Source organism: Ranitomeya imitator, chromosome 3 (assembly GCF_032444005.1).
Source record: "Ranitomeya imitator isolate aRanImi1 chromosome 3, aRanImi1.pri, whole genome shotgun sequence".
Classification (NCBI taxonomy): domain Eukaryota; kingdom Metazoa; phylum Chordata; class Amphibia; order Anura; family Dendrobatidae; genus Ranitomeya; species Ranitomeya imitator.
Window position 1 is genome coordinate 846,663,185 of NC_091284.1, and position 24,960 is coordinate 846,688,144.

The 24,960-nt window shown below is 45.4% G+C and overlaps 1 protein-coding gene across 1 annotated transcript in view; it reads right to left on the reverse strand.

The window, feature by feature from the left end:
• LOC138671453 (aldehyde dehydrogenase family 3 member B1-like) overlaps nucleotides 1–24,960 on the reverse strand; it is a 231,869-nt gene that overhangs the window by 171,122 nt on the left and 35,787 nt on the right. The window contains exon 2 of the mRNA XM_069759634.1: nucleotides 16,412–16,586. Coding sequence (XP_069615735.1) covers nucleotides 16,412–16,570 — 159 coding nt within the window. The 5' untranslated portion in view covers nucleotides 16,571–16,586. The remainder of the gene's footprint in view (nucleotides 1–16,411; nucleotides 16,587–24,960) is intronic.

Consider the following 24,960-nt stretch of genomic DNA (forward strand, 5'->3'; position numbering starts at 1 on the left):
TGCACATGGTCAGCTGGGTCCAATACTGAGGCTTATTCTTGGCCAAAGGCGTAGCATCAATTCCTCTCAATGGAATAGGACACTGCAAGGGCTCCAAGACAAACCCACAGCGCCTAGCATACTCCAAGTCCATCAAATTCAGGGCAGCGCCCGAATCCACAAATGCCATGACAGAATAGGAAGACAAAGATCAGATCAAAGTAACGGACAAAAGAAATTTCGACTGTACCGTACCAATGGTGGCAGACCTAGCGAACCGCTTAGTGCGCTTAGGACAATCGGAGATAGCATGAGTGGAATCACCACAGTAGAAACACAGCCCATTCTGACGTCTGTGTTCTTGCCTTTCAGCTCTGGTCAAAGTCCTATCGCACTGCATAGGCTCAGGTTCATGCTCAGATAATTCCGCCAAATGGTGCACAGATTTACGCTCACGCAAGCGTCGACCGATCTGAATGGCCAAAGACAGACTCATTCAGACCAGCAGGCATAGGAAATCCCACCATGACATCCTTAAGGGCTTCAGAGAGACCCTTTCTGAAAATAGCTGCGAGCGCACCTTCATTCCACTGAGTGAGTACAGACCACTTTCTAAACTTCTGACAATAAATCTCTATCTCATCCTGACCCTGACACAGAGCCAGCAAATTTTTCTCTGCCTGATCCACTGAATTGGGTTCGTCGTACAGCAATCCGAGCGCCAGAAAAAACGCATCAATATTACATAATGCAGGATCTCCTGGCGCAAGGGAAAATGCCCAGTCTTGAGGGTCGCCACGTAATAAAGAAATAATGATCTTAACTTGTTGAACTAGGTCACCAGAGGAGCGGTGTTTCAGAGCCAGAAATAGTTTACAATTATTTTTAAAATTCAAAAACTTTGCTCTATCGCCAGAAAATAACTCAGGAATAGGAATCTTAGGTTCTAACATAGGATTCTGAACCACTAAATCTTGAATATTCTGTACATTTATAGCGAGATTATCCATCAAAGAGAACAGACCTTGAATGTCCATGTCCACACCTGTGTTCTGAACCACCCTGATGTAAAGGGGAAAAGAAAGACAGAACACAGTGCAAAGAAAAAAAAATGGTCTCAGAACTTCTCTTTTCCCTCTATTGAGAAGCATTAGTACTTTGGGCCTCCAGTACTGTTATGAACAGGTAATTCAGAACCACAATGGACATAGAAGTACAGAGCACACAAAGTGACCTGACAATTACCAAAAACAAAGAACGAGCTCTGAGACGTGGAAACTCTGCTGACCGCAATCCCTAATCCTAACACACACACTAGAAGTAGCTGTGGATTGCGCCTAACGCTCCCTATGCAACTCGGCACAGCCTGAGAAACTAACTAGCCCTGAAGATAGAAAAATAAGCCTACCTTGCCTCAGAGAAATTCCCCAAAGGAAAAGGCAGCCCCCCACATATAATGACTGTGAGTAAGATGAAAATACAAACACAGAGATGAAATAGATTTAGCAAAGTGAGGCCCGACTTACTGAATAGACCGAGGATCGGAAAGATAGCTTTGCGGTAAACACAAAAACCTACAAACAACCACGCAGAGGGGCAAAAAGACCCTCCGCACCGACTAACGGTACCGAGGTGCTCCCTCTGCGTCTCAGAGCTTCCAGCAAGCAAGAAAAACCAATATAGCAAGCTGGACAGAAAAAATAGCAAACAAAAAATAACACAAGCAAAACTTAGCTTATGCAGGATAGACAGGCCACAGGAACGATCCAGGAGGAAGCAAGACCAATACTAGAACATAGACTGGAGGCCAGGATCAAAGCACCAGGTGGAGTTAAATAGAGCAGCACCTAACGACTTAACCTCATCACCTGAGGAAGGAAACTCAGAAGCCGCAGTACCACTCTCGACCACAGGAGGGAGCTTGGCCACAGAATTCACAACAATATACCTGCTGTATGTCATCTCCTCCTGTATATTGTATATACCTATGTGTCATCTGTTGTGAATTCTGTGGCTGAATTCACTCCTGTGGTCACAAGTGGTACTGCAGCTTCTGAGCTTCCTCCCTCAGGTGTTCTGGTGAGCTCGTTAACTGCTTCATTACTTACCTCCGCCTGATGCTGCTATCCTTGCTCCTTGTCAATGTTTCAGTGTTGGATCTGAGCTTCTCCTGATTGTTCCTGTGACCTGCTGCTCTGTATAGCTAAGTGCTTTTTGCTTTTTTGTTGCTTTTTTTCTGCCCAGCTTGTCTTTTGTTTTGCTGGAAGCTCTGAGACGCAAAGGGTGTACCGCCGTGCCGTTAGTTCGGCACGGTGGGGTTTTTTGCCCCCTTTGCGTGGTTTTGCTTTAGGGTTTTTTGTAGACTGCAAAGTTCGCTTTACTGTCATCGCTCTGTCCTAGAATATCGGGCCCCACTTTGCTGAATCTATTTCATCCCTACGTTTTGTCTTTTCATCTTACTCACAGTCATTATATGTGGGGGGCTGCCTTTCCCTTTGGGGAATTTCTCTGGGGCAAGTCAGGCCTATTTTTCTATCTTCAGGCTAGCTAGTTTCTTAGGCTGTGCCGAGTTGCCTAGGTAGTTGTTAGGCGCAATCCACAGCCGCTTTTAGTTGTGTTTAGGATAGGATCAGGTGTGCAGTCTACAGAGTTTCCACGTCTCAGAGCTCGTTCTTGTATTTTTGGGTATTTGTCAGATCACTGTGTGCGCTCTGATCGCTAAGCACACTGTGTTTCTGGATTGCCTTCATAACACCTGTCATTAGCAAACATAACAGTACAAGGAGCCAAACTAATGATTCTCAATAGAGGGAAAGAAAAAGTTCTGACATCATTTTTTTTTTTTCTGCTCTGTGTTCACTTTTTTTTTCCCCTAGACATTTGGGTGTTTCGGGACACAGGTGTGGACATGGATATTCAGGGTCTGTGCTCTTCAATGGATAATCTCGTTATAAATGTACAAAAAATTCAAGATACTATTGATCAGAAATCTATGTTAGAACCAAGAATTCCTATTCCTGATTTGTTTTTTGGAGATAGAACTAAGTTTCTAAGTTTCAAAAATAATTGTAAGCTATTTCTGGCCTTGAAACCTCATTCTTCTGGTAATCCTATTCAACAGGTTTTGATTATTATTTCTTTTTTGCGCGGCGACCCTCAAGACTGGGCATTTTCTCTTGCGCCAGGAGACCCTGCATTGAGTAGTGTCGATGCGTTTTTCCTGGCGCTCGGATTGCTGTACGATGAGCCTAATTCAGTGGATCAGGCTGAGAAAAATTTGCTGGCTTTGTGCCAGGGTCAGGATGATATAGAAGTATATTGTCAGAAATTTAGGAAATGGTCAGTACTCACTCAGTGGAATGAATCTGCGCTGGCAGCTTTGTTCAGAAAGGGTCTCTCTGAGGCTCTTAAGGATGTCATGGTGGGATTTCCTATGCCTGCTGGTTTGAATGAGTCTTTGTCTTTGGCCATTCAGATCGGTCGACGCTTGCGCGAGCGTAAATCTGTGCACCATTTGGCGGTACTGCCTGAGGTTAAACCTGAGCCTATGCAGTGCGATAGGACTATGACTAGAGTTGAACGGCAGGAATACAGACGTCTGAATGGTCTGTGTTTCTACTGTGGTGATTCCACTCATGCTATTTCTGATTGTCCTAAGCGCACTAAGCGGTCCGCTAGGTCTGCCGTCATTGGTACTGTACAGTCCAAATTCCTTCTGTCCATTACCTTGATATGCTCTTTGTCGTCGTTTTCTGTCATGGCGTTTGTGGATTTGGGCGCTGCCCTGAATCTGATGGATTTGGATTATGCTAAACGTTGTGGGTTTTTCTTGGAGCCTTTGCGGTGTCCTATTCCGTTGAGAGGAATTGATGCTACACCTTTGGCCAAGAATAAACCTCAATACTGGGCCCAGCTGACCATGTGCATGGCTCCTGCACATCAGGAAGTTATTCGCTTTCTGGTGTTGCATAATCTGCATGATGTGGTCGTGTTGGGGTTGCCATGGCTACAAACCCATAATCCAGTATTGGATTGGAATTCCATGTCGGTATCCAGCTGGGGTTGTCAGGGGGTACATGGTGATGTTCCATTTTTGTCGATTTCGTCATCCACCCCTTCTGAGGTCCCAGAGTTCTTGTCTGATTATCAGGATGTATTTGAAGAGCCCAAGTCCGATGCTCTACCTCCGCATAGGGATTGTGATTATGCTATCAATTTGATTCCTGGTAGTAAATTCCCTAAAGGTCGATTATTTAATTTATCCGTGCCCGAACACGCCGCTATGCGCAGTTATGTGAAGGAATCCCTGGAGAAGGGACATATTCGCCCATCGTCATCACCACTGGGAGCAGGGTTCTTCTTTGTAGCCAAGAAGGATGGTTCGTTGAGACCGTGTATTGATTACCGCCTTCTTAATAAGATCACTGTTAAATTTCAGTATCCCTTGCCATTGTTATCTGACTTGTTTGCTCGGATTAAGGGGGCTAGTTGGTTCACTAAGATAGATCTTCGTGGTGCGTATAATCTGGTGAGAATCAGGCAAGGAGATGAATGGAAAACTGCATTCAATATGCCCGAGGGTCATTTTGAGTATCTAGTGATGCCGTTCGGACTTGCCAATGCTCCATCTGTGTTTCAGTCTTTTATGCATGACATCTTCCGTGAGTATCTGGATAAATTCCTGATTGTTTACTTGGATGACATTTTGATCTTCTCAGATGATTGGGAGTCTCATGTGAAGCAGGTCAGAATGGTTTTTCAGGTCCTGCGTGCTAACTCTTTGTTTGTGAAGGGATCAAAGTGTCTCTTCGGTGTGCAGAAAGTTTCATTTTTGGGGTTCATCTTTACCCCTTCTACTATCGAGATGGATCCAGTTAAGGTCCAAGCCATCCAGGATTGGATTCAGCCGACATCTCTGAAAAGTCTGCAAAAGTTCCTGGGCTTTGCTAATTTTTATCGTCGCTTCATCTGTAATTTTTCTAGCATTGCCAAACCATTGACCTATTTGACCAAGAAGGGTGCTGATTTGGTTAATTGGTCTTCTGCTGCTGTGGAAGCTTTTCAGGAGTTGAAGCGTCGTTTTTGTTCTGCCCCTGTGTTGTGTCAGGCAGATGTTTCTCTTCCGTTCCAGGTCGAGGTTGATGCTTCTGAGATTGGAGCAGGGGCGGTTTTGTCACAGAGAGGTTCTAATTGCTCAGTGATGAAACCATGTGCTTTCTTTTCCAGGAAGTTTTCGCCCGCTGAGCGTAATTATGATGTGGGCAATCGAGAGTTGCTGGCCATGAAGTGGGCATTCGAGGAGTGGCGTCATTGGCTTGAAGGAGCTAAGCATCGCGTGGTGGTATTGACTGATCATAAGAACTTGACTTATCTCGAGTCTGCCAAGCGCTTGAATCCTAGACAGGCCCGTTGGTCGTTATTTTTTGCCCGCTTCGACTTTGTGATTTCGTACCTTCCGGGCTCTAAAAATGTGAAGGCGGATGCTCTGTCTAGGAGTTTTGTGCCCGACTCTCCGGGTTTATCTGAGCCAGCGGGTATCCTCAAGGAAGGAGTCATTGTGTCTGCCATCTCCCCTGATTTGCGGCGGGTGCTGCAAAAATTTCAGGCGAATAAACCTGATCGTTGTCCAGCAGAGAAACTGTTCGTCCCTGATAGGTGGACTAATAAACTTATCTCTGAACTTCATTGTTCGGTGTTGGCTGGTCATCCTGGAATCTTTGGTACCAGAGAGTTAGTGGCTAGATCCTTCTGGTGGCCATCTCTGTCACGGGATGTACGTACTTTTGTGCAGTCCTGTGGGATTTGTGCTAGGGCTAAGCCCTGCTGTTCTCGTGCCAGTGGGTTGCTTTTGCCCTTGCCGGTCCCAAAGAGGCCTTGGACACATATTTCGATGGATTTCATTTCTGACCTTCCCGTTTCTCAAAAGATGTCAGTCATTTGGGTGGTCTGTGATCGCTTTTCTAAAATGGTCCATCTGGTGCCCTTGGCTAAATTGCCTTCCTCCTCTGATTTGGTACCTTTGTTCTTTCAGCATGTGGTTCGGTTGCATGGCATTCCTGAGAATATTGTTTCTGACAGAGGTTCCCAGTTTGTTTCAAGGTTTTGGCGAGCCTTTTGTGGTAGGATGGGCATTGACCTATCCTTTTCCTCGGCTTTCCATCCTCAGACTAATGGCCAGACCGAACGAACCAATCAGACCTTGGAAACATATCTGAGATGTTTTGTTTCTGCAGACCAGGATGATTGGGTGTCCTTTTTGCCGTTGGCTGAGTTCACCCTTAATAATCGGGCCAGCTCGGCTACCTTGGTTTCTCCATTTTTTTGCAATTCTGGGTTCCATCCTCGTTTCTCTTCAGGACACGTTGAGTCTTCGGACTGTCCTGGTGTGGATTCTGCGGTGGATAGGTTGCAGCAGATCTGGACTCAGGTAGTGGACAATTTGATCTTGTCCGAGGAGAAAGCTCAACTTTTCGCTAATCGCAGACGCTGTGTGGGTCCCCGACTTTGTGTTGGGGATCTGGTTTGGTTATCTTCTCGTCATATTCCTATGAAGGTTTCCTCTCCTAAATTTAAACCTCGTTTTATTGGTCCGTATAGGATTTCTGAGGTTCTCAATCCTGTGTCTTTTCGTTTGACCCTCCCAGACTCCTTTTCCATACATAATGTATTCCATAGGTCGTTGTTGCGGAGATACGTGGCACCTATGGTTCCATCTGTTGAGCCTCCTGCCCCGGTTTTGGTGGAGGGGGAATTGGAGTATATTGTGGAGAAGATTTTGGATTCTCGTGTTTCTAGACGGAAACTCCAGTATCTGGTTAAATGGAAGGGTTATGCTCAGGAAGATAATTCCTGGGTTTTTGCCTCTGATGTTCATGCTTCCGATCTTGTTCGTGCCTTTCATGCGGCTCATCCTGGTCGGCCTGGGCGCTCTGGTGAGGGTTCGGTGACCCCTCCTCAAGGGGGGGGTACTGTTGTGAATTCTGTGGCTGAATTCACTCCTGTGGTCACAAGTGGTACTGCAGCTTCTGAGCTTCCTCCCTCAGGTGTTCTGGTGAGCTCGTTAACTGCTTCATTACTTAACTCCGCCTGATGCTGCTATCCTTGCTCTTTGTCAATGTTTCAGTGTTGGATCTGAGCTTCTCCTGATTGTTCCTGTGACCTGCTGCTCTGTATAGCTAAGTGCTTTTTGCTTTTTTGTTGCTTTTTTTCTGTCCAGCTTGTCTTTTGTTTTGCTGGAAGCTCTGAGACGCAAAGGGTGTACCGCCGTGCCGTTAGTTCGGCACGGTGGGGTTTTTTGCCCCCTTTGCGTGGTTTTGCTTTAGGGTTTTTTGTAGACTGCAAAGTTCGCTTTACTGTCCTCGCTCTGTCCTAGAATATCGGGCCCCACTTTGCTGAATCTATTTCATCCCTACGTTTTGTCTTTTCATCTTACTCACAGTCATTATATGTGGGGGGCTGCCTTTTCCTTTGGGGAATTTCTCTGGGGCAAGTCAGGCCTATTTTTCTATCTTCAGGCTAGCTAGTTTCTTAGGCTGTGCCGAGTTGCCTAGGTAGTTGTTAGGCGCAATCCACAGCCGCTTTTAGTTGTGTTTAGGATAGGATCAGGTGTGCAGTCTACAGAGTTTCCACGTCTCAGAGCTCGTTCTTGTATTTTTGGGTATTTGTCAGATCACTGTGTGCGCTCTGATCGCTAAGCACACTGTGTTTCTGGATTGCCTTCATAACACCTGTCATTAGCAAACATAACAGTCATCTCCTCCTGTATATAGTATATACCTGTATGTCATCTCTTCTGCATATACTATATACCTGTATGTCATCTCCTCCTATATATAGTATATACCTGTATGTCATCTCTCCTGTATACAGTATATACCTGCTGTATGTCATCTCCTCCTCTATATACAGTGCCTACAAGCAGTATTCAACCCCCTGCAAATTTAGCAGGTTTACACATTTGGAATTAACTTGGCATTGTGACATTTGGACTGTAGATCAGCCTGGAAGTGTGAAATGCACTGCAGCAAAAAAGAATGTTATTTCTTTGTTTATTTTTTTTTTTAAATTGTGAAAAGTCTTTTCAGAGGGTCATTTATTATTCAACCCCTCAACCCACCAGAATTCTGTTTGGTTCCCCTAAAGTATTAAGAAGTAGTTCAGGCACAAAGAACAATGAGCTTCACATGTTTGGATTAATTATCTCTTTTTCCAGCCTTTTCTGACTATTTAAGACCCTCCCCAAACTTGTGAACAGCACTCAAACATGGTCAACATGGGAAAGACAAAGGAGCATTCCAAGGCCATCAGAGACAAGATCGTGGAGGATCACAAGGCTGGCAAGGGGTACAAAACCCTTTCCAAGGAGTTGGGCCTACCTGTCTCCACTGTTGGGAGCATCATCCGGAAGTGGAAGGCTTATGGAACTACTGTTAGCCTTCCACGGCCTGGACAGCCTTTGAAAGTTTCCTCCCGTGCCGAGGCCAGGCTTGTCCGAAGAGTCAAGGCTAACCCAAGGACAACAAGGAAGGAGCTCCGGTAAGATCTCATGGCAGTGGGGACATTGGTTTCAGTCAATACCATAAGTAACGTACTCCACCGCAGTGGTCTCCGTTCCAGATGAGCCCGTAAGGTACCTTTACTTTCAAAGCGTCATGTCAAGGCTCGTCTACAGTTTGCTCATGATCACTTGGAGGACTCTGAGACTGACTGGTTCAAGGTTCTCTGGTCTGATGAGACCAAGATCGAGATCTTTGGTGCCAACCACACACGTGACGTTTGGAGATTGGATGGCACTGCATATGACCCCAAGAATGCAGTAAAAGAGAAGAAACTAATGCGGCACTCACCCCGAATTTGCTGTGAAGATTGTGATCTTTAATGGAGAAAGATGAAAATTACATCCATCAGGACATCAGGTACATATGAGGGTGCGGTATAGGAGCACGGAGTCTGTGCTCCTATACCGCACCCTCATATGTACCTGATGTCCTGATGGATGTAATTTTCATCTTTCTCCATTAAAGATCACAATCTTCACAGCAAATTCGGGGTGAGTGCCGCTTTAGTTTCTTCTCTTTTACTGCATACCGATTACTCTCTGGACATTCATGCAGAGCACCATTACCCTTTACGATTGTGACGCCTGAATACACAGCTGTCCATTAACAGTCCTGCATGCTTGGAAACATTCTGCTCTAGTGCCGTTCTGCTCCCTATACTATGACCCCAAGAATACCATCCCTACAGTCAAGCATGGTTGTGGCAGCATCATGCTGTGGGGCTGTTTCTCAGCCTAGGGGCCTGGCCATCTGGTCCGCATCCATGGGAAGATGGATAGCACGGCCTACCTGGAGATTTTGGCCAAGAACCCCCGCTCCTTCATCAAGGATCTTAAGATGAGTCGTCATTTCATCTTCCAACAAGACAACGACCCAAAGCACACAGCCAAGAAAACCAAGGCCTGGTTCAAGAGGCAAAAAATCAAGGTGTTGCAGTGGCCTAGTCAGTCTCCTGACCTTAACCCAATTGAAAACTTGTGGAAGGAGCTCAAGATTAAAGTCCACATGAGACACCCAAAGAACCTAGATAACTTGGAGAAGATCTGCATGGAGGAGTGGGCCAAGATAACTCCAGAGACCTGTGCCGGCCTGATCAGGTCTTATAAAAGACGATTATTAGCTGTAATTGCAAACAAAGGTTATTCCACAAAATATTAAACCTAGGGGTTGAATAATAATTGACCCACACTTTTATGTTTAAAATTTATAAAAATTTAACTAAGCAACAAAACTTTTTGGTTTGTAAGATTTATGCATCTGTTAATAAATCCTGCTCTTGTTTGAAGTTTGAAGGCTCTAACTTATTTGCATCTTATTAAACCTGCTAAATCTACAGGGGGTTGAATACTACTTGTAGGCACTGTACCTATGTGTCATCTCCTCTTTTATATAGTATATACCTGTATGTCATCTCCTCCTGTATATAGTATATACGTGTCATCTCCTCCTGTATATAGTATATACCTGTGTGTCAACTCTCCTGTATATAGTATATACCTGTGTATCATCTCCTCCTGTATATAGTATATACCTGTGTGTCATCTCCTCCTGTATATAGTATATACCTGTGTGTCATCTCCTCCTGTATGTCATCTCCTCCTGTATATAGTATATACCTGTGTGTCATCTCTCAGGTATATAGTATATACCTGTGTGTCATCTGCTCCTGTATATAGTATATACCTGTGTGTCATCTCCTCCTGTATATAGTATGTACAGTACCTGTATGTCATCTTCTCCTGTATATAGTATATACCTGTGTGTCATCTCCCCCTGTATATAGTATATACCTGTGTCATCTGCTCCTGTATATAGTATATATCTGTGTGTCATCTCCTCCTGTATATAGTATATACATATGGCATCTCCCCTGTATATAGTATATACCTGTGTGTCATCTCCTCCTGTATATAGTATGTACCTGTATGTCATCTCCCCTGCATATAGTATATACCAGTGTGTCATCTCCTCCTGTATATAGTATGTACCTGTATGTCATCTCCTCCTGTATATAGTATATACCTGTGTCATCTCCTCCTGTATAGAATAGTATCCCTGTATGTCATCTCCTCCTGTATATAGTATATACCTGTGTGTCATCTGCTCCTGTATATAGTATATACCTGTGTGTCATCTCCTCCTGTATATAGTATATACCTGTGTGCCATCTCTCCTGTATATAGTATATACCTGTGTGTCATCTCTCCTGTATATAGTATATACCTGTGTGTCATCTCCCCTGTATATAGTATATACGTGTGTGTCATCTCCTCCTGTATATAGTATATATGTGTGTGTCATCTCCTCCTGTATATAGTATATACCTGTGTCATCTCTCCTGTATATAGTATATACCTGTGTGTCATCTCCCCTGTATATAATATATGTGTGTGTCATCTCCTCCTGTATATAGTATATACCTGTGTCATCTCCTCCTGTATATAGTATATAAATGTGTGTCATCTCCTCCTGTATATATTATATTAGTGTGTGTCATCTTCATCTTCCCTGTATATAGTATGTACCTGTATGTCATCTCCTCCTGTATATAGTATATACCTGTGTGTCATCTCCTACTGTATATAGCAGAGGTGTCAAACTGCATTCCTCAATGGCCGCAAACAGGTCATGTTTTCATGACTCTGTCCCAGACTTCACCAGGTTAACCCAGTATGCCGTCAGGGAAATGTAGCGTCTCTGTCCACAAGAACTTGTCCACGTGTCTGTGGTAAGGAGGATCTTCCCTGTGACTGCATTGGTCAGAGCATGGCTGATATTGTGTAACACGTGCTTATGTAACACGGGGACCGCACACCAGCAAAAATAGTGGCGCTGGGAATAGAGTAGTGTGGTGTGGTGCTGCCACCGTCAAGAGATCGCGGAAAAAATTAGTTCCCACAAGTCAAAATGGCAACATTTCCAGTGCTACTAATCTGGCAAAGTGGGTGTTTAGCGTTTAGGCCTGTGGGTGGCTGGCTGGATATTTCTGCTTTCTAGTAAATGTCTGGGGCAGGGACAACTGAACATTGAACTGGGACAGCGAAGTGGACGTGGTTGTTGACTGTTGTGTGTGCAACTGCTAATTATGGGCAGGAGGCATCAGCGCCTGCTTCATGGTCAGCAGATTGGGAAGGCCATAACACAGGGGAAGGGCAATAGTTTCACCCTCAGACACAGATTTGCCATGTGCTTTTGCATGCTGGTGGTGATCAGGTTGGCAGTGTTCTTGCCTCTTCTTAGCTTGGTTTGGCAAATGCTGCAAATTACAGTTGTTTTATCTGAAGAAGCTTCAGAAAAAAAACTGCCATACAGGGAAGCAACGCAGCCTTGCCCTGTTATCTAGCCGAGTAAGGGGGAGGGCTCTAGGGAACAATTGACCAATTTCTACTTCTTGGCAAACCACTACCTCTTCTTGCCTGTTTTCTTGCTATGGATCCATCCCTCTCTACACTGTTGTGCTCATTAGGCATGCCACTGTGCCAGGTTGGATCAGTAGCCTCATCATCGACCACGTTGGCTTCCAATTCCTCAATCTGATCCTTCTTCTGAGGTGCGATTTGAGGCTAACCTGATGGCAACTGTGCCTCATGATTATCCTCCACCTCTTCAGACATCGATTGACCTTCCACAATGTGCCTTTCTCCTGGCCGTGGGTGCTCAAATGTTTGGGCATCACTGAACTCCACCCCCTGTTTGATGGTGCACGTTGAGAGGCCTGACAATTTACAAGGGAGCGTAAACAGTTCCTCAGTGTGGCCAGCGTTGGGGTCATATGTCTCCTGGGACTCTTGATGGTGGGAGGAAGAAGGACCAGGTTGAGGATTCAGAGCCCCAACCTCTTGGCTGCTGAGACTGGACCATGTGGAATGCTGCCCTTCCCGTGGTTGTTCTTTCCCAGTGAAAGACCTGGCTATTTATTGCTTGTGTTGAGAAACACGTGATGGTGTCTCCATGGCTTTTCTACATGCATTTGCCTATTTCCCATAAGGGATGGGGGCAGTGTTCTGGATCACTGCGTTGAGAAACACGTGATGGTGTCTCCGCGGTGTTGGATGTTTTGATCTCCCCGAGGTCATTCATCCTTATGTTTATAGTCCTTTTACTAGGCACTGCTCCTAATAGCCAGTTTCCTACTCCACACTGAGGGGCAAATACCCCGAAACAGCTGTCTGTGGATGGATACCATGTTTTCCTTTTGGATGTTGCCCTTCCCGTGGTTGTTCCTTCCCGGTGAAAGACCTGGCTATTTATTGCTTGCGTTGAGAAACACGTGATGGTGTCTCCGCGGCTTTTCTACATGCATTTGCATATTTCCCATAAGGGATGGGGGCAGTGTTCTGGATCACTGCATTGAGAAACACGTGATGGTGTCTCCGCGGTGTTGGATGATTTGATCTCCCCGAGGTAATTCATCCTTATGTTTACGGACAGTGTGGAAGACTTGGTGGTGCTGCTTGTCAACACACTGGAGCCTTTGTCTGCCATTCAACCCACAACATCCTGGCACTTGTCTGAGTTCAACAGTGGTATAGAGCACTGACCAAATTTTGACAGAAACTTAGAACGAGATACAGTCACCTTTGGATCTGTCACACAGCCTTGGTGGGAACCCACCACATCTATGTCCTTTAACGTCACCCTTTCGCATGTTGAATGCGTTATGCTTATGAAACAAAAAAAAAACAAGCTTTATTTTTCACAAGTACCCTTACAAAGGTCTTATGCACAAATTCACTATATCTAGCAATGTGTGGATTGTCACATAAGATTATCTCTACCTAAATTGCGCCAGTCACACAACTGCTAGACTAATATTAGGTATTTTAGTGGAAAATAGCAGAGATCTGCAGCATGTACTTGCAATGATGTGCTCACCCAGGTGCCTGCCTTTCACCCACCCTCCCTCCTCCCCTCTTATTAAATCTATCTCTCACAATAAATCCCCACCTAACAAAAACAAGTAATCTTGAAAATCTTCAGCTCCTAAAACAGCATTTAGTCCTTTAGTCCTTATGGAAGGCCAGCCAATCGCAGTAATGCCACACTAAAGATGGCACAGGCATTACTGCGATTGGCAAGTCAGTCCAGAATGTTCATTGGCTGCAAATAAAGTGCCAAACATGCTGGACGGGTCACTCGAATATACCGGGACGAATACCTAATGACTCTCTGAGTAATGAATAGCCCGAACAGTGTACTATTCCTGCGAGTAACGAACAGTGCCGAATGTATTCGCTCATAACTACTGAACACACATTTCAGTCGTCCAACATTTCGGATGTTAAAATCATTTTTCAACCTGGTGTTATAAAGTCTTTTAATTTCCTGAGATAATGACTTTTGGGTTTTCATTGGCTGTAAGCCATAATCATCAACATTAACAGGAATAGTTTTCATTGGCTGTAAGCCATAATCATCATAATTGGCGCTGACTCGTAAGAAGGGGAGCTCTTTCTTTTTGAGGGTAACGGTGCAGAACTACAGCGCACTGTGTCTCCAGAACTGACGAAGATTACAGTTCCGTATTTGCATTTATTAACAATAGTCACGTCCACAGCAGGGCCGGTCAGGGAAGTGGCCACTGTGAGAAATATTACTGTCATGTTTCCTATCATGATTTTATCTATCCATGGCATACATATCGTCATCCCTCTGCCCGATAATAAGGAAGCTGGCGTTCATAACAAATCCCCAATATTCCTAATGGAACAACGAAGCTGACACCAGTCCGTCTGCAGCTCTGTGCAGTTAGGAGGCGAGGGCCATAAACCATGACCTCCGCATTAGGCACCCTGAGATCTGTCAGATGACCACATTTATTTAGGCTTCTTTCACACTTCAGTTGTTTGGCGTCAGTCTGCTCCGACATAGTGATCCGTCACAATTGTTGAGAAAACGGTTCTAACGGATCCGTTTTTTTGACGGATCCGTTACTTGGGGGTTGTCTGGGAAAAATATCTACTTTTTGGAGCATGCGCAATCGAAAAAGCGGATTGGGGCGATGGATCCGCCAAATGACGGTCGCTACGGATCCGTCGCCCATAGGCGGCCATTCTATGGAACGGCGGACGTGACGGATCCGTCACCCATAGGCGGCCATTCTATGGAATGGCAGACGTGACGGATCCGTCGCCCATAGGCGGCCATTCTATGGAATGGCGGACGTGACGGATCCGTCGCCCATAGGCGGCCATTCTATGGAATGGCAGACGTGACGGATCCGTCGCCCATAGGCGGCCATTCTATGGAACGGCGGACGTGACGGATCCGTCACCCATAGGCGGCCATTCTATGGAATGGCAGACGTGACGGATCCGTCGCCCATAGGCGGCCATTCTATGGAATGGCAGACGTGACGGATCCGTCGCCCTTAGGCGGCCATTCTATGGAACGGCGGACGTGACGGATCCGTCACCCATAGGCGGCCATTCTATGGAATAGCAGACGTGACGGATCCGTCGCCAATAGGTGGCCATTCTATGGAATGGCAGACGTGACGGATCCGTCACCCATAGGCGGCCATTCTATGGAATGGCAGACGTGACGGATCCGTCGCCCATAGGCGGCCATTCTATGGAATGGCGGACGTGACGGATCCGTCGCCCATAGGCGGCCATTCTATGGAATGGCAGACGTGACGGATCCGTCGCCCATAGGCGGCCATTCTATGGAACGGCGGACGTGACGGATCCGTCACCCATAGGCGGCCATTCTATGGAATGGCAGACGTGACGGATCCGTCGCCCATAGGCGGCCATTCTATGGAATGGCAGACGTGACGGATCCGTCGCCCTTAGGCGGCCATTCTATGGAACGGCGGACGTGACGGATCCGTCACCCATAGGCGGCCATTCTATGGAATGGCAGACGTGACGGATCCGTCGCCCATAGGCGGCCATTCTATGGAATGGCAGACGTGACGGATCCGTCGCCCTTAGGCGGCCATTCTATGGAACGGCGGACGTGACGGATCCGTCACCCATAGGCGGCCATTCTATGGAATAGCAGACGTGACGGATCCGTCGCCAATAGGTGGCCATTCTATGGAATGGCAGACGTGACGGATCCGTCGCGAACCGCCATTTCAGCGCAGACAAAAAACGTTATTATATCCGTCAATGTCTAGATGACGTCCGCCAAATCTCGACGGATCCGTCACATGGCAGATGGAGCGGACGACCATCCACCACAATCCGTCACTAATGTATGTCTATGGGAAAATAGCGGATCCGCCAAAAAAAAAATGGCGGATCCACTATTTGAGGAAAATGGCGGTTTCAGACTGACGCCAAAAGACTGAAGTGTGAAAGAGGCCTAAGATGCTTTCAGGAGGGGGAGGTGGGAGGTCAAAGCCTCAGTTAAAGGGCATCTGGAGGTCATGTAGTCAGACTTCGCTCCATTCAATTCACACCTCAATATTAATATGAGAACTGCATAGATTGTTCTATTACAGTTATAGCAGCCACTAAAATAGTGATTTTCGCGTTCTCCAGGACGGCAATCCTGTGCTTGTAATGAGTACAATGTGCGGTATGATTTAGGCTCTGACGTGATCCTATGGACAATATACCAGGATCACGTTCTAGCTGTACACACATTATTGGAGGTTTACAGGACTATATTTTGTCATTTTTAATAAGAAATGTTTTATTCTAGCATTGTTATTCTAGCACTACGTGGCCACGTAATATCGTTCATATATCTCCATAATACCGTCTGCACTGTGTGGCATCATTATATTGTGCACATATGAGTAGAATAGGAACTTTATGGTCACAGTTGTTTTCTCACTGAGCGGCGGTATCTATATACTGTATGGCATCATTACAAACTTCAATGAAGTGAACGTGGACATTGCGATGTATCCACCTCACCTTATTCAGATCTTTCTTCAGACTTTCCATTATTTGGCTCCTATTTTCTTCTACAAATTTGCTCAGAGCTTCCAGCTGTGATATCCGGAATTCTAGGGACCTTGTTTTTCCCTCTCTGAAGCTGCGCCTCAGGTGATTGATGGTGTCGTTGTAGGACATTGTTCAACTGGTGGACCTGACAGAAGATAATGAAAATTACATTGAGAAATTGTGTATGATAATAGGAAAGACTGTGGTGAAATGACAAAGATATTTGCTGCAGTCCACACCCCATAGTGATATCTGCCCTACAGTCCATACTCCATAATGATATCTGCCCTACAGTCCATACTCCATAGTGATATCTGCCCTACAGTCCATACTCCATAGTGATATCTGCCCTACAGTCCATACTCCATAGTGATATCTGCCCTACAGTCCATACTCCATAGTGATATCTGCCCTACAGTCCAAACTCCATAGTGATATCTGCCCTACAGTCCATACTCCATAGTGATATCTGCCCTACAGTCCATACTCCATAGTGATATCTGCCCTACAGTCCATACTCCATAGTGATATCTGCCCTACAGTCCATACTCCATAGTGATATCTGCCCTACAGTCCATACTCCATAGTGATATCTGCCCTACAGTCCATACTCCATAGTGATATCTGCCCTACAGTCCATACTCCATAGTGATATCTGCCCTACAGTCCATACTCCATAGTGATATCTGCCCTACAGTCCATACTCCATAGTGATATCTGCCCTACAGTCCATACTCCATAGTGATATCTGCCCTACAGTCCATACTCCATAGTGATATCTGCCCTACAGTCCAAACTCCATAGTGATATCTGCCCTACAGTCCATACTCCATAGTGATATCTGCCCTACAGTCCATACTCCATAGTGATATCTGCCCTACAGTCCATACTCCATAGTGATATCTGCCCTACAGTCCATACTCCATAGTGATATCTGCCCTACAGTCCATACTCCATAGTGATATCTGCCCTACAGTCCATACTCCATAGTGATATCTGCCCTACAGTCCATACTCCATAGTGATATCTGCCCTACAGTCCAAACTCCATAGTGATATCTGCCCTACAGTCCAAACTCCATAGTGATATCTGCCCTACAGTCCACACTCCATAGTGATATCTGACCTACAGTCCAAACTCCATAGTGATATCTGCCCTACAGTCCACACTCCATAGTGATATCTGCCCTACAGTCCACATCCCATAGTGATATCTGCCCTACAGTCCATACTCCATAGTGATATCTGCCCTACAGTCCATACTCCATAGTGATATCTGCCTTACAGTCCATACTCCATAGTGATATCTGCCCTACAGTCCATACTCCATAGTGATATCTGCCCTACAGTCCAAACTCCATAGTGATATCTGCCCTACAGTCCATACTCCATAGTGATATCTGCCCTACAGTCCACATCCCATAGTGATATCTGCCCTACAGTCCATACTCCATAGTGATATCTGCCCTACAGTCCATACTCCACAGTGATATCTGCCTTACAGTCCATACTCCATAGTGATATCTTCCCTACAGTCCATACTCCATAGTGATATCTTCCCTACAGTCCACACCCCATAGTGATATCTGCCCTGCAGTCCATACTCCATAGTGATATCTGCCCTACAGTCCACACCCCATAGTGATATCTGCCCTACAGTCCATACTCCATAATGATATCTGCCCTACAGTCCATACTCCATAATGATATCTGCCCTACAATCCATACCCCATAGTGATATCTGTCCTACAATCCACACCCCATAGTGATATCTGCCCTACAGTCCATACTCCATAGTGATATCTGCCCTACAGTCCACACCCCATAGTGATATCTGCCCTACAGTCCACACCCCATAGTGATATCTGACCTACAGTCCATACTCCATAGTGATATCTGCCCTACAGTCCACACCCCAGAGTGATATCTGCCCTACAGTCCACAGCCCATAGTGATATCTGCCCTACAGTCCACAACCCAGAGTGATATCTGCCCTACAGTCCATACTCCATAGTGATATCTGCCCTACAGTCCACACCCCAGAGTGATATCTGCCCTACAGTCCATACTCCATAGTGATATCTGCCCTACAGTTCACACCCCATAGTGATATCTGCCCTACAGTCCATACTCCATAGTGATATCTGCCCTACAGTCCACACTCCATAGTGATATCTGCCCTACAGTCCACACCCCATAGTGATATCTGCCCTACAGTCCATACTCCATAGTGATATCTGCCCTACAGTCCATACTCCATAGTGATATCTGCCCTACAGTCCATACTCCATAGTGATATCTGCCCTACAGTCCACACCCCATAGTGATATCTGCCCTACAGTCCACACCCCATAGTGATATCTGCCCTACAGTCCATACTCCATAGTGATATCTGCCCTACAGTCCACACTCCATAGTGATATCTGCCCTACAGTCCACACCCCAGAGTGATATCTGCCCTACAGTCCACACTCCATAGTGATATCTGCCTTACAGTCCACACTCCATAGTGACATCTGCCCTACAGTCCACTGTTATGGCTGGCAATCAGGCAACACAGCGTGCAGTAATCAGCGCACATACAGAGATCTGGCAATAACCCAAAACAATAGGACGAGCTCTGAGACGTGGAATCTCTGTAGACTGCAGTACCTGATCTATCCTCACACAACTGGAAGCAGCAGTGGATTGCGCCTATCAACTACCTATGCAACTCGGCACTGCCTGAGGAGCTGACTAGCCTGAAGATAGAAATACAAGCCTGACTTACCTCAGAGAAATACCCCAAAGGAATAGGCAGCCCCCACATATAATGACTGTTAGCAAGATGAAAAGACAAACGTAGGAATGAAATAGATTCAGCAAAGTGAGGCCCGATATTCTAGACAGAGCGAGGATAGCAAAGAGAACTATGCAGTCTACAAAAAACCCTAAAACGAAAACCACGCAAAGGGGCAAAAAGACCCACCGTGCCGAACTAACAGCACGGCGGTGCACCCCTTTGCTTCTCAGAGCTTCCAGCAAAAGATAATAACAAGCTGGACAGAAAAAACAGAAAACAAACTAGAAGCACTTATCTAGCAGAGCAGCAGGCCCAAGGAAAGATGCAGTAGCTCAGATCCAACACTGGAACATTGACAAGGAGCAAGGAAGACAGACTCAGGTGGAGCTAAATAGCAAGGCAGCCAACGAGCTCACCAAAACACCTGAGGGAGGAAGCCCAGAGACTGCAATACCACTTGTGACCACAGAAGTGAACTCAGCCACAGAATTCACAACAGTCCACACTCCATAGTGATATCTGCCTTACAGTCCACACCACAGAGTGATATCTGCCCTACAGTCCATACTCCATAGTGATATCTGTCCTACAGTCCTCACCCCATAGTGATATCTGCCCTACAGTCCACACCCCATAGTGATATCTGCCCTACAGTCCACACCCCATAGTGATATCTGCCCTACAGTCCACACCCCATAGTGATATCTGCCCTACAGTCCACACCCCATAGTGATATCTGTCCTACAGTCCACACCCCATTGTGATATCTACCCTACAGTCCATACTCCATAGTGATATCTGCCCTACAGTCCACACCCCATAGTGATATCTGCCCTACAATCCATACTCCATAGTGATATCTGCCCTACAGTCCATACTCCATAGTGATATCTGCCCTACAGTCCATACTCCATAGTGATATCTGCCCTACAGTCCACACTCCATAGTGATATCTGCCCTACAGTCCACACCCCAGAGTGATATCTGCCCTACAGTTCACACCCCATAGTGATATCTGCCCTACAGTCCACACCCCATAGTGATATCTGCCCTACAATCCATACTCCATAGTGATATCTGCCCTACAGTCCATACTCCATAGTGATATCTGCCCTACAGTCCACACCCCATAGTGATATCTGCCCTACAATCCATACTCCATAGTGATATCTGCCCTACAGTCCATACTCCATAGTGATATCTGCCCTACAGTCCACACTCCATAGTGATATCTGCCCTACAGTCCACACCCCAGAGTGATATCTGCCCTACAGTCCACACCCCAGAGTGATATCTGCCCTACAGTTCACACCCCATAGTGATATCTGCCCTACAGTCCACAGCCCATAGTGATATCTGCCCTACAGTCCACAACCCAGAGTGATATCTGCCCTACAGTCCATACTCCATAGTGATATCTGCCCTATAGTCCATACCCCATAGTGATATCTGCCCTACAGTCCACACCCCAGAGTGATATCTGCCCTACAGTTCACACCCCATAGTGATATCTGCCCTACAGTCAACACCCCATAGTGATATCTGCCCTACAGTCCACACCCCAGAGTGATATCTGCCCTACAGTCCACACCCCATAGTGATATCTGCCCTACAGTCCACACCCCATAGTGATATCTGCCCTACAGTCCACACCCCAGAGTGATATCTGCCCTACAGTCCATACTCCATAGTGATATCTGTCCTACAGTCCATACTCCATAGTGATATCTGTCCTACAGTCCATACTCCATAGTGATATCTGCCCTACAGTCCATACTCCATAGTGATATCTGCCCTACAGTCCATACTCCATAGTGATATCTGCCCTACAGTCCATACTCCATAGTGATATCTGCCCTACAGTCCACACCCCATAGTAATATATCAGTCCTACAGTCCACACCCCATAGTGATATCTGCCCTACAGTCCATACTCCATAGTGATATCTGCCCTACAGTCCATACTCCATAGTGATATCTGCCCTACAGTCCATACTCCATAGTGATATCTGTCCTACAGTCCATACTCCATAGTGATATCTGCCCTACAATCCACACCCCATAGTAATATATCAGTCCTACAGTCCACACCCCATAGTGATATCTGCCCTACAATCCACACCCCATAGTGATATCTGCCCTACAATCCACACTCCATAGTGATATCTGCCCTACAGTCCATACTCCATAGTGATATCTGCCCTACAGTCCATACTCCATAGTGATATCTGCCCTACAGTCCACACCCCATAGTGATATCTGCCCTACAATCCACACCCCATAGTAATATATCAGTCCTACAGTCCACACCCCATAGTGATATCTGCCCTACAATCCACACCCCATAGTAATATATCAGTCCTACAGTCCACACTCCATAGTGATATCTGTCCTACAGTCCATACTCCATAGTGATATCTGCCCTACAATCCACACCCCATAGTAATATATCAGTCCTACAGTCCACACCCCATAGTGATATCTGCCCTACAGTCCACACTCGATAGTGATATCTGCCCTGCAGTCCACACTCCATAGTGATATCTGCCCTACAGTCCATACTCCATAGTGATATCTGCCCTACAGTCCATACTCCATAGTGATATCTGCCCTACAGTCCATACTCCATAGTGATATCTGCCCTACAGTCCATACTCCATAGTGATATCTGCCCTACAGTCCATACTCCATAGTGATATCTGCCCTACAGTCCACACCCCATAGTGATATCTGCCCTACAATCCACACCCCATAGTAATATATCAGTCCTACAGTCCACACCCCATAGTGATATCTGCCCTATAATCCACACCCCATAGTAATATATCAGTCCTACAGTCCACACTCCATAGTGATATCTGTCCTACAGTCCACACCCCATAGTAATATATCAGTCCTACAGTCCACACCCCATAGTGATATCTGCCCTACAATCCACACCCCATAGTGATATCTGCCCTACAATCCACACTCCATAGTGATATCTGCCCTACAGTCCATACTCCATAGTGATATCTGCCCTACAGTCCATACTCCATAGTGATATCTGCCCTACAGTCCATACTCCATAGTGATATCTGTCCTACAGTCCACACTCCATAGTGATATCTGCCCTACAGTCCACACTCCATAGTGATATCTGCTCTGTAGTCCACACCCGATAGTGATATCTGCCCTACAGTCCATACTCAATAGTGATATCTGCCCTACAATCCATACTCCATAGTGATATCTGCCCTACAGTCCACACCCCATAGTGATATCTGCCCTACAGTCCACACTCCATAGTGATATCTGCCCTACAGTCCTCAGTATATAATATCTGCCCTAAAGTCCTCAGTATATAATGATATCTGCCCTACAGTCCTCAGTATATAATATCTGCCCTACAGTCCTCAGTATATAGTGATATCTGCCCTGCAGTCCTCAGTATATAATATCTGCCCTACAGTCCTCAGTATATAATGATATCTGCCCTACAGTCCTCAGTATATAGTGATATCTGCCCTACAGTCCTCAGTATATAGTGATATCTGCCCTACAGTCCTCAGTATATAGTGATCTGTCCTACAGTCCTCAGTATATAATATCTGCCCTACAGTCCTCAGTATATAGTGATATCTGCCCTACAGTCCTCAGTATATAGTGATCTGTCCTACAGTCCTCAGTATATAATATCTGCCCTACAGTCCTCAGTATATAGTGATATCTGCCCTACAGTCCTCAGTATATAGTGATCTGTCCTACAGTCCTCAGTATATAATATCTGTCCTACAGTCCTCAGTATATAGTGATATCTGCCCTACAGTCCTCAGTATATAGTGATATCTGCCCTACAGTCCTCAGTATATAGTGATATCTGTCCTACAGTCCTCAGTATATAGTGATATCTGCCCTACAGTCCTCAGTATATAGTGATATCTGCCCTACAGTCCTCAGTATATAGTGATATCTGCCCTACAGTCCTCAGTATATAGTGATATCTGCCCTACAGTCCTCAGTATATAGTGATCTGTCCTACAGTCCTCAGTATATAGTGATATCTGCCCTACAGTCCTCAGTATATAATATCTGCCCTACAGTCCTCAGTATATAGTGATATCTGCCCTACAGTCCTCAGTATATAATATCTGCCCTACAGTCCTCAGTATATAGTGATATCTGCCCTACAGTCCTCAGTATATATTGATATCTGCCCTACAGTCCTCAGTATATAGTGCTATCTGCCCTACAGTCCTCAGTATATGATATCTGCCCTACAGTCCTCAGTATATATTGATATCTGCCCTACAGTCCTCAGTATATGATATCTGTCCTACAGTCCTCAGTATATAGCGATATCTGCCCTATAGTCCTCAGTATATAGTGATATCTACCCTACAGTCCTCAGTATATAGTGATATCTGTCCTACAGTCCTCAGTATATAGTGATATCTACCCTACTGTCCTCAGTATATATTGATATCTGCCCTACAGTCCTCAGTATATAGTGATATCTGCCCTACAGTCCTCAGTATATGATATCTGTCCTACAGTCCTCAGTATATATTGATATCTGCCCTACAGTCCTCAGTATATAATGATATCTGCCCTACAGTCCTCAGTATATATTGATATCTGCCCTACAGTCCTCAGTATATAGTGATATCTGCCCTACAGTCCTCAGTATATATTGATATCTGTCCTACAGTCCTCAGTATATAGTGATATCTACCCTACAGTCCTCAGTATATAGTGATATCTGCCCTACAGTCCTCAGTATATAGTGATATCTGCCCTACAGTCCTCAGTATATAGTGATATCTGCCCTACAGTCCTCAGTATATAGTGATATCTGTCCTACAGTCCTCAGTATATAGTGATATCTGCCCTACAGTCCTCAGTATATAGTGATCTGTCCTACAGTCCTCAGTATATAGTGATATCTGCCCTACAGTCCTCAGTATATAGTGATATCTGCCCTACAGTCCTCAGTATATAGTGATATCTGCCCTACAGTCCTCAGTATATAGTGATATCTGCCCTACAGTCCTCAGTATATAGTGATATCTGCCCTACAGTCCTCAGTATATAATGATATCTGTCCTACAGTCCTCAGTATATATTGATATCTGTCCTACAGTCCTCAGTATATAATATCTGCCCTACATTCCTTAGTATATAGTGATATCTGCCCTACAGTCCTCAGTATATAATATCTGCCCTACATTCCTCAGTATATAGTGATATCTGCCCTATAGTCCTCAGTATATGATATCTGTCCTACAGTCCTCAGTATATAATGATATCTGTCCTACAGTCCTCAGTATATATTGATATCTGTCCTACAGTCCTCAGTATATAGTGATATCTGCCCTACAGTCCTCAGTATATAATATCTGCCCTACATTCCTCAGTATATAGTGATATCTGCCCTATAGTCCTCATTATATGATATCTGCCCTACAGTCCTCAGTATATAATGATATCTGTCCTACAGTCCTCAGTATATAGTGATATCTGTCCTACAGTCCTCAGTATATAGTGATATCTGCCCTATAGTCGTCAGTATATGATATCTGCCCTACAGTCCTCAGTATATAGTGATATCTATCCTACAGTCCTCAGTATATAATATCTGCCCTACAGTCCACACTCCATAGTGATATCTGACCTACAGTCCACATCCCATAGTGATATCTGCCCTACAGTCCACACCCCATAGTGATATCTGCCCTACAGTCCATACTCCATAGTGA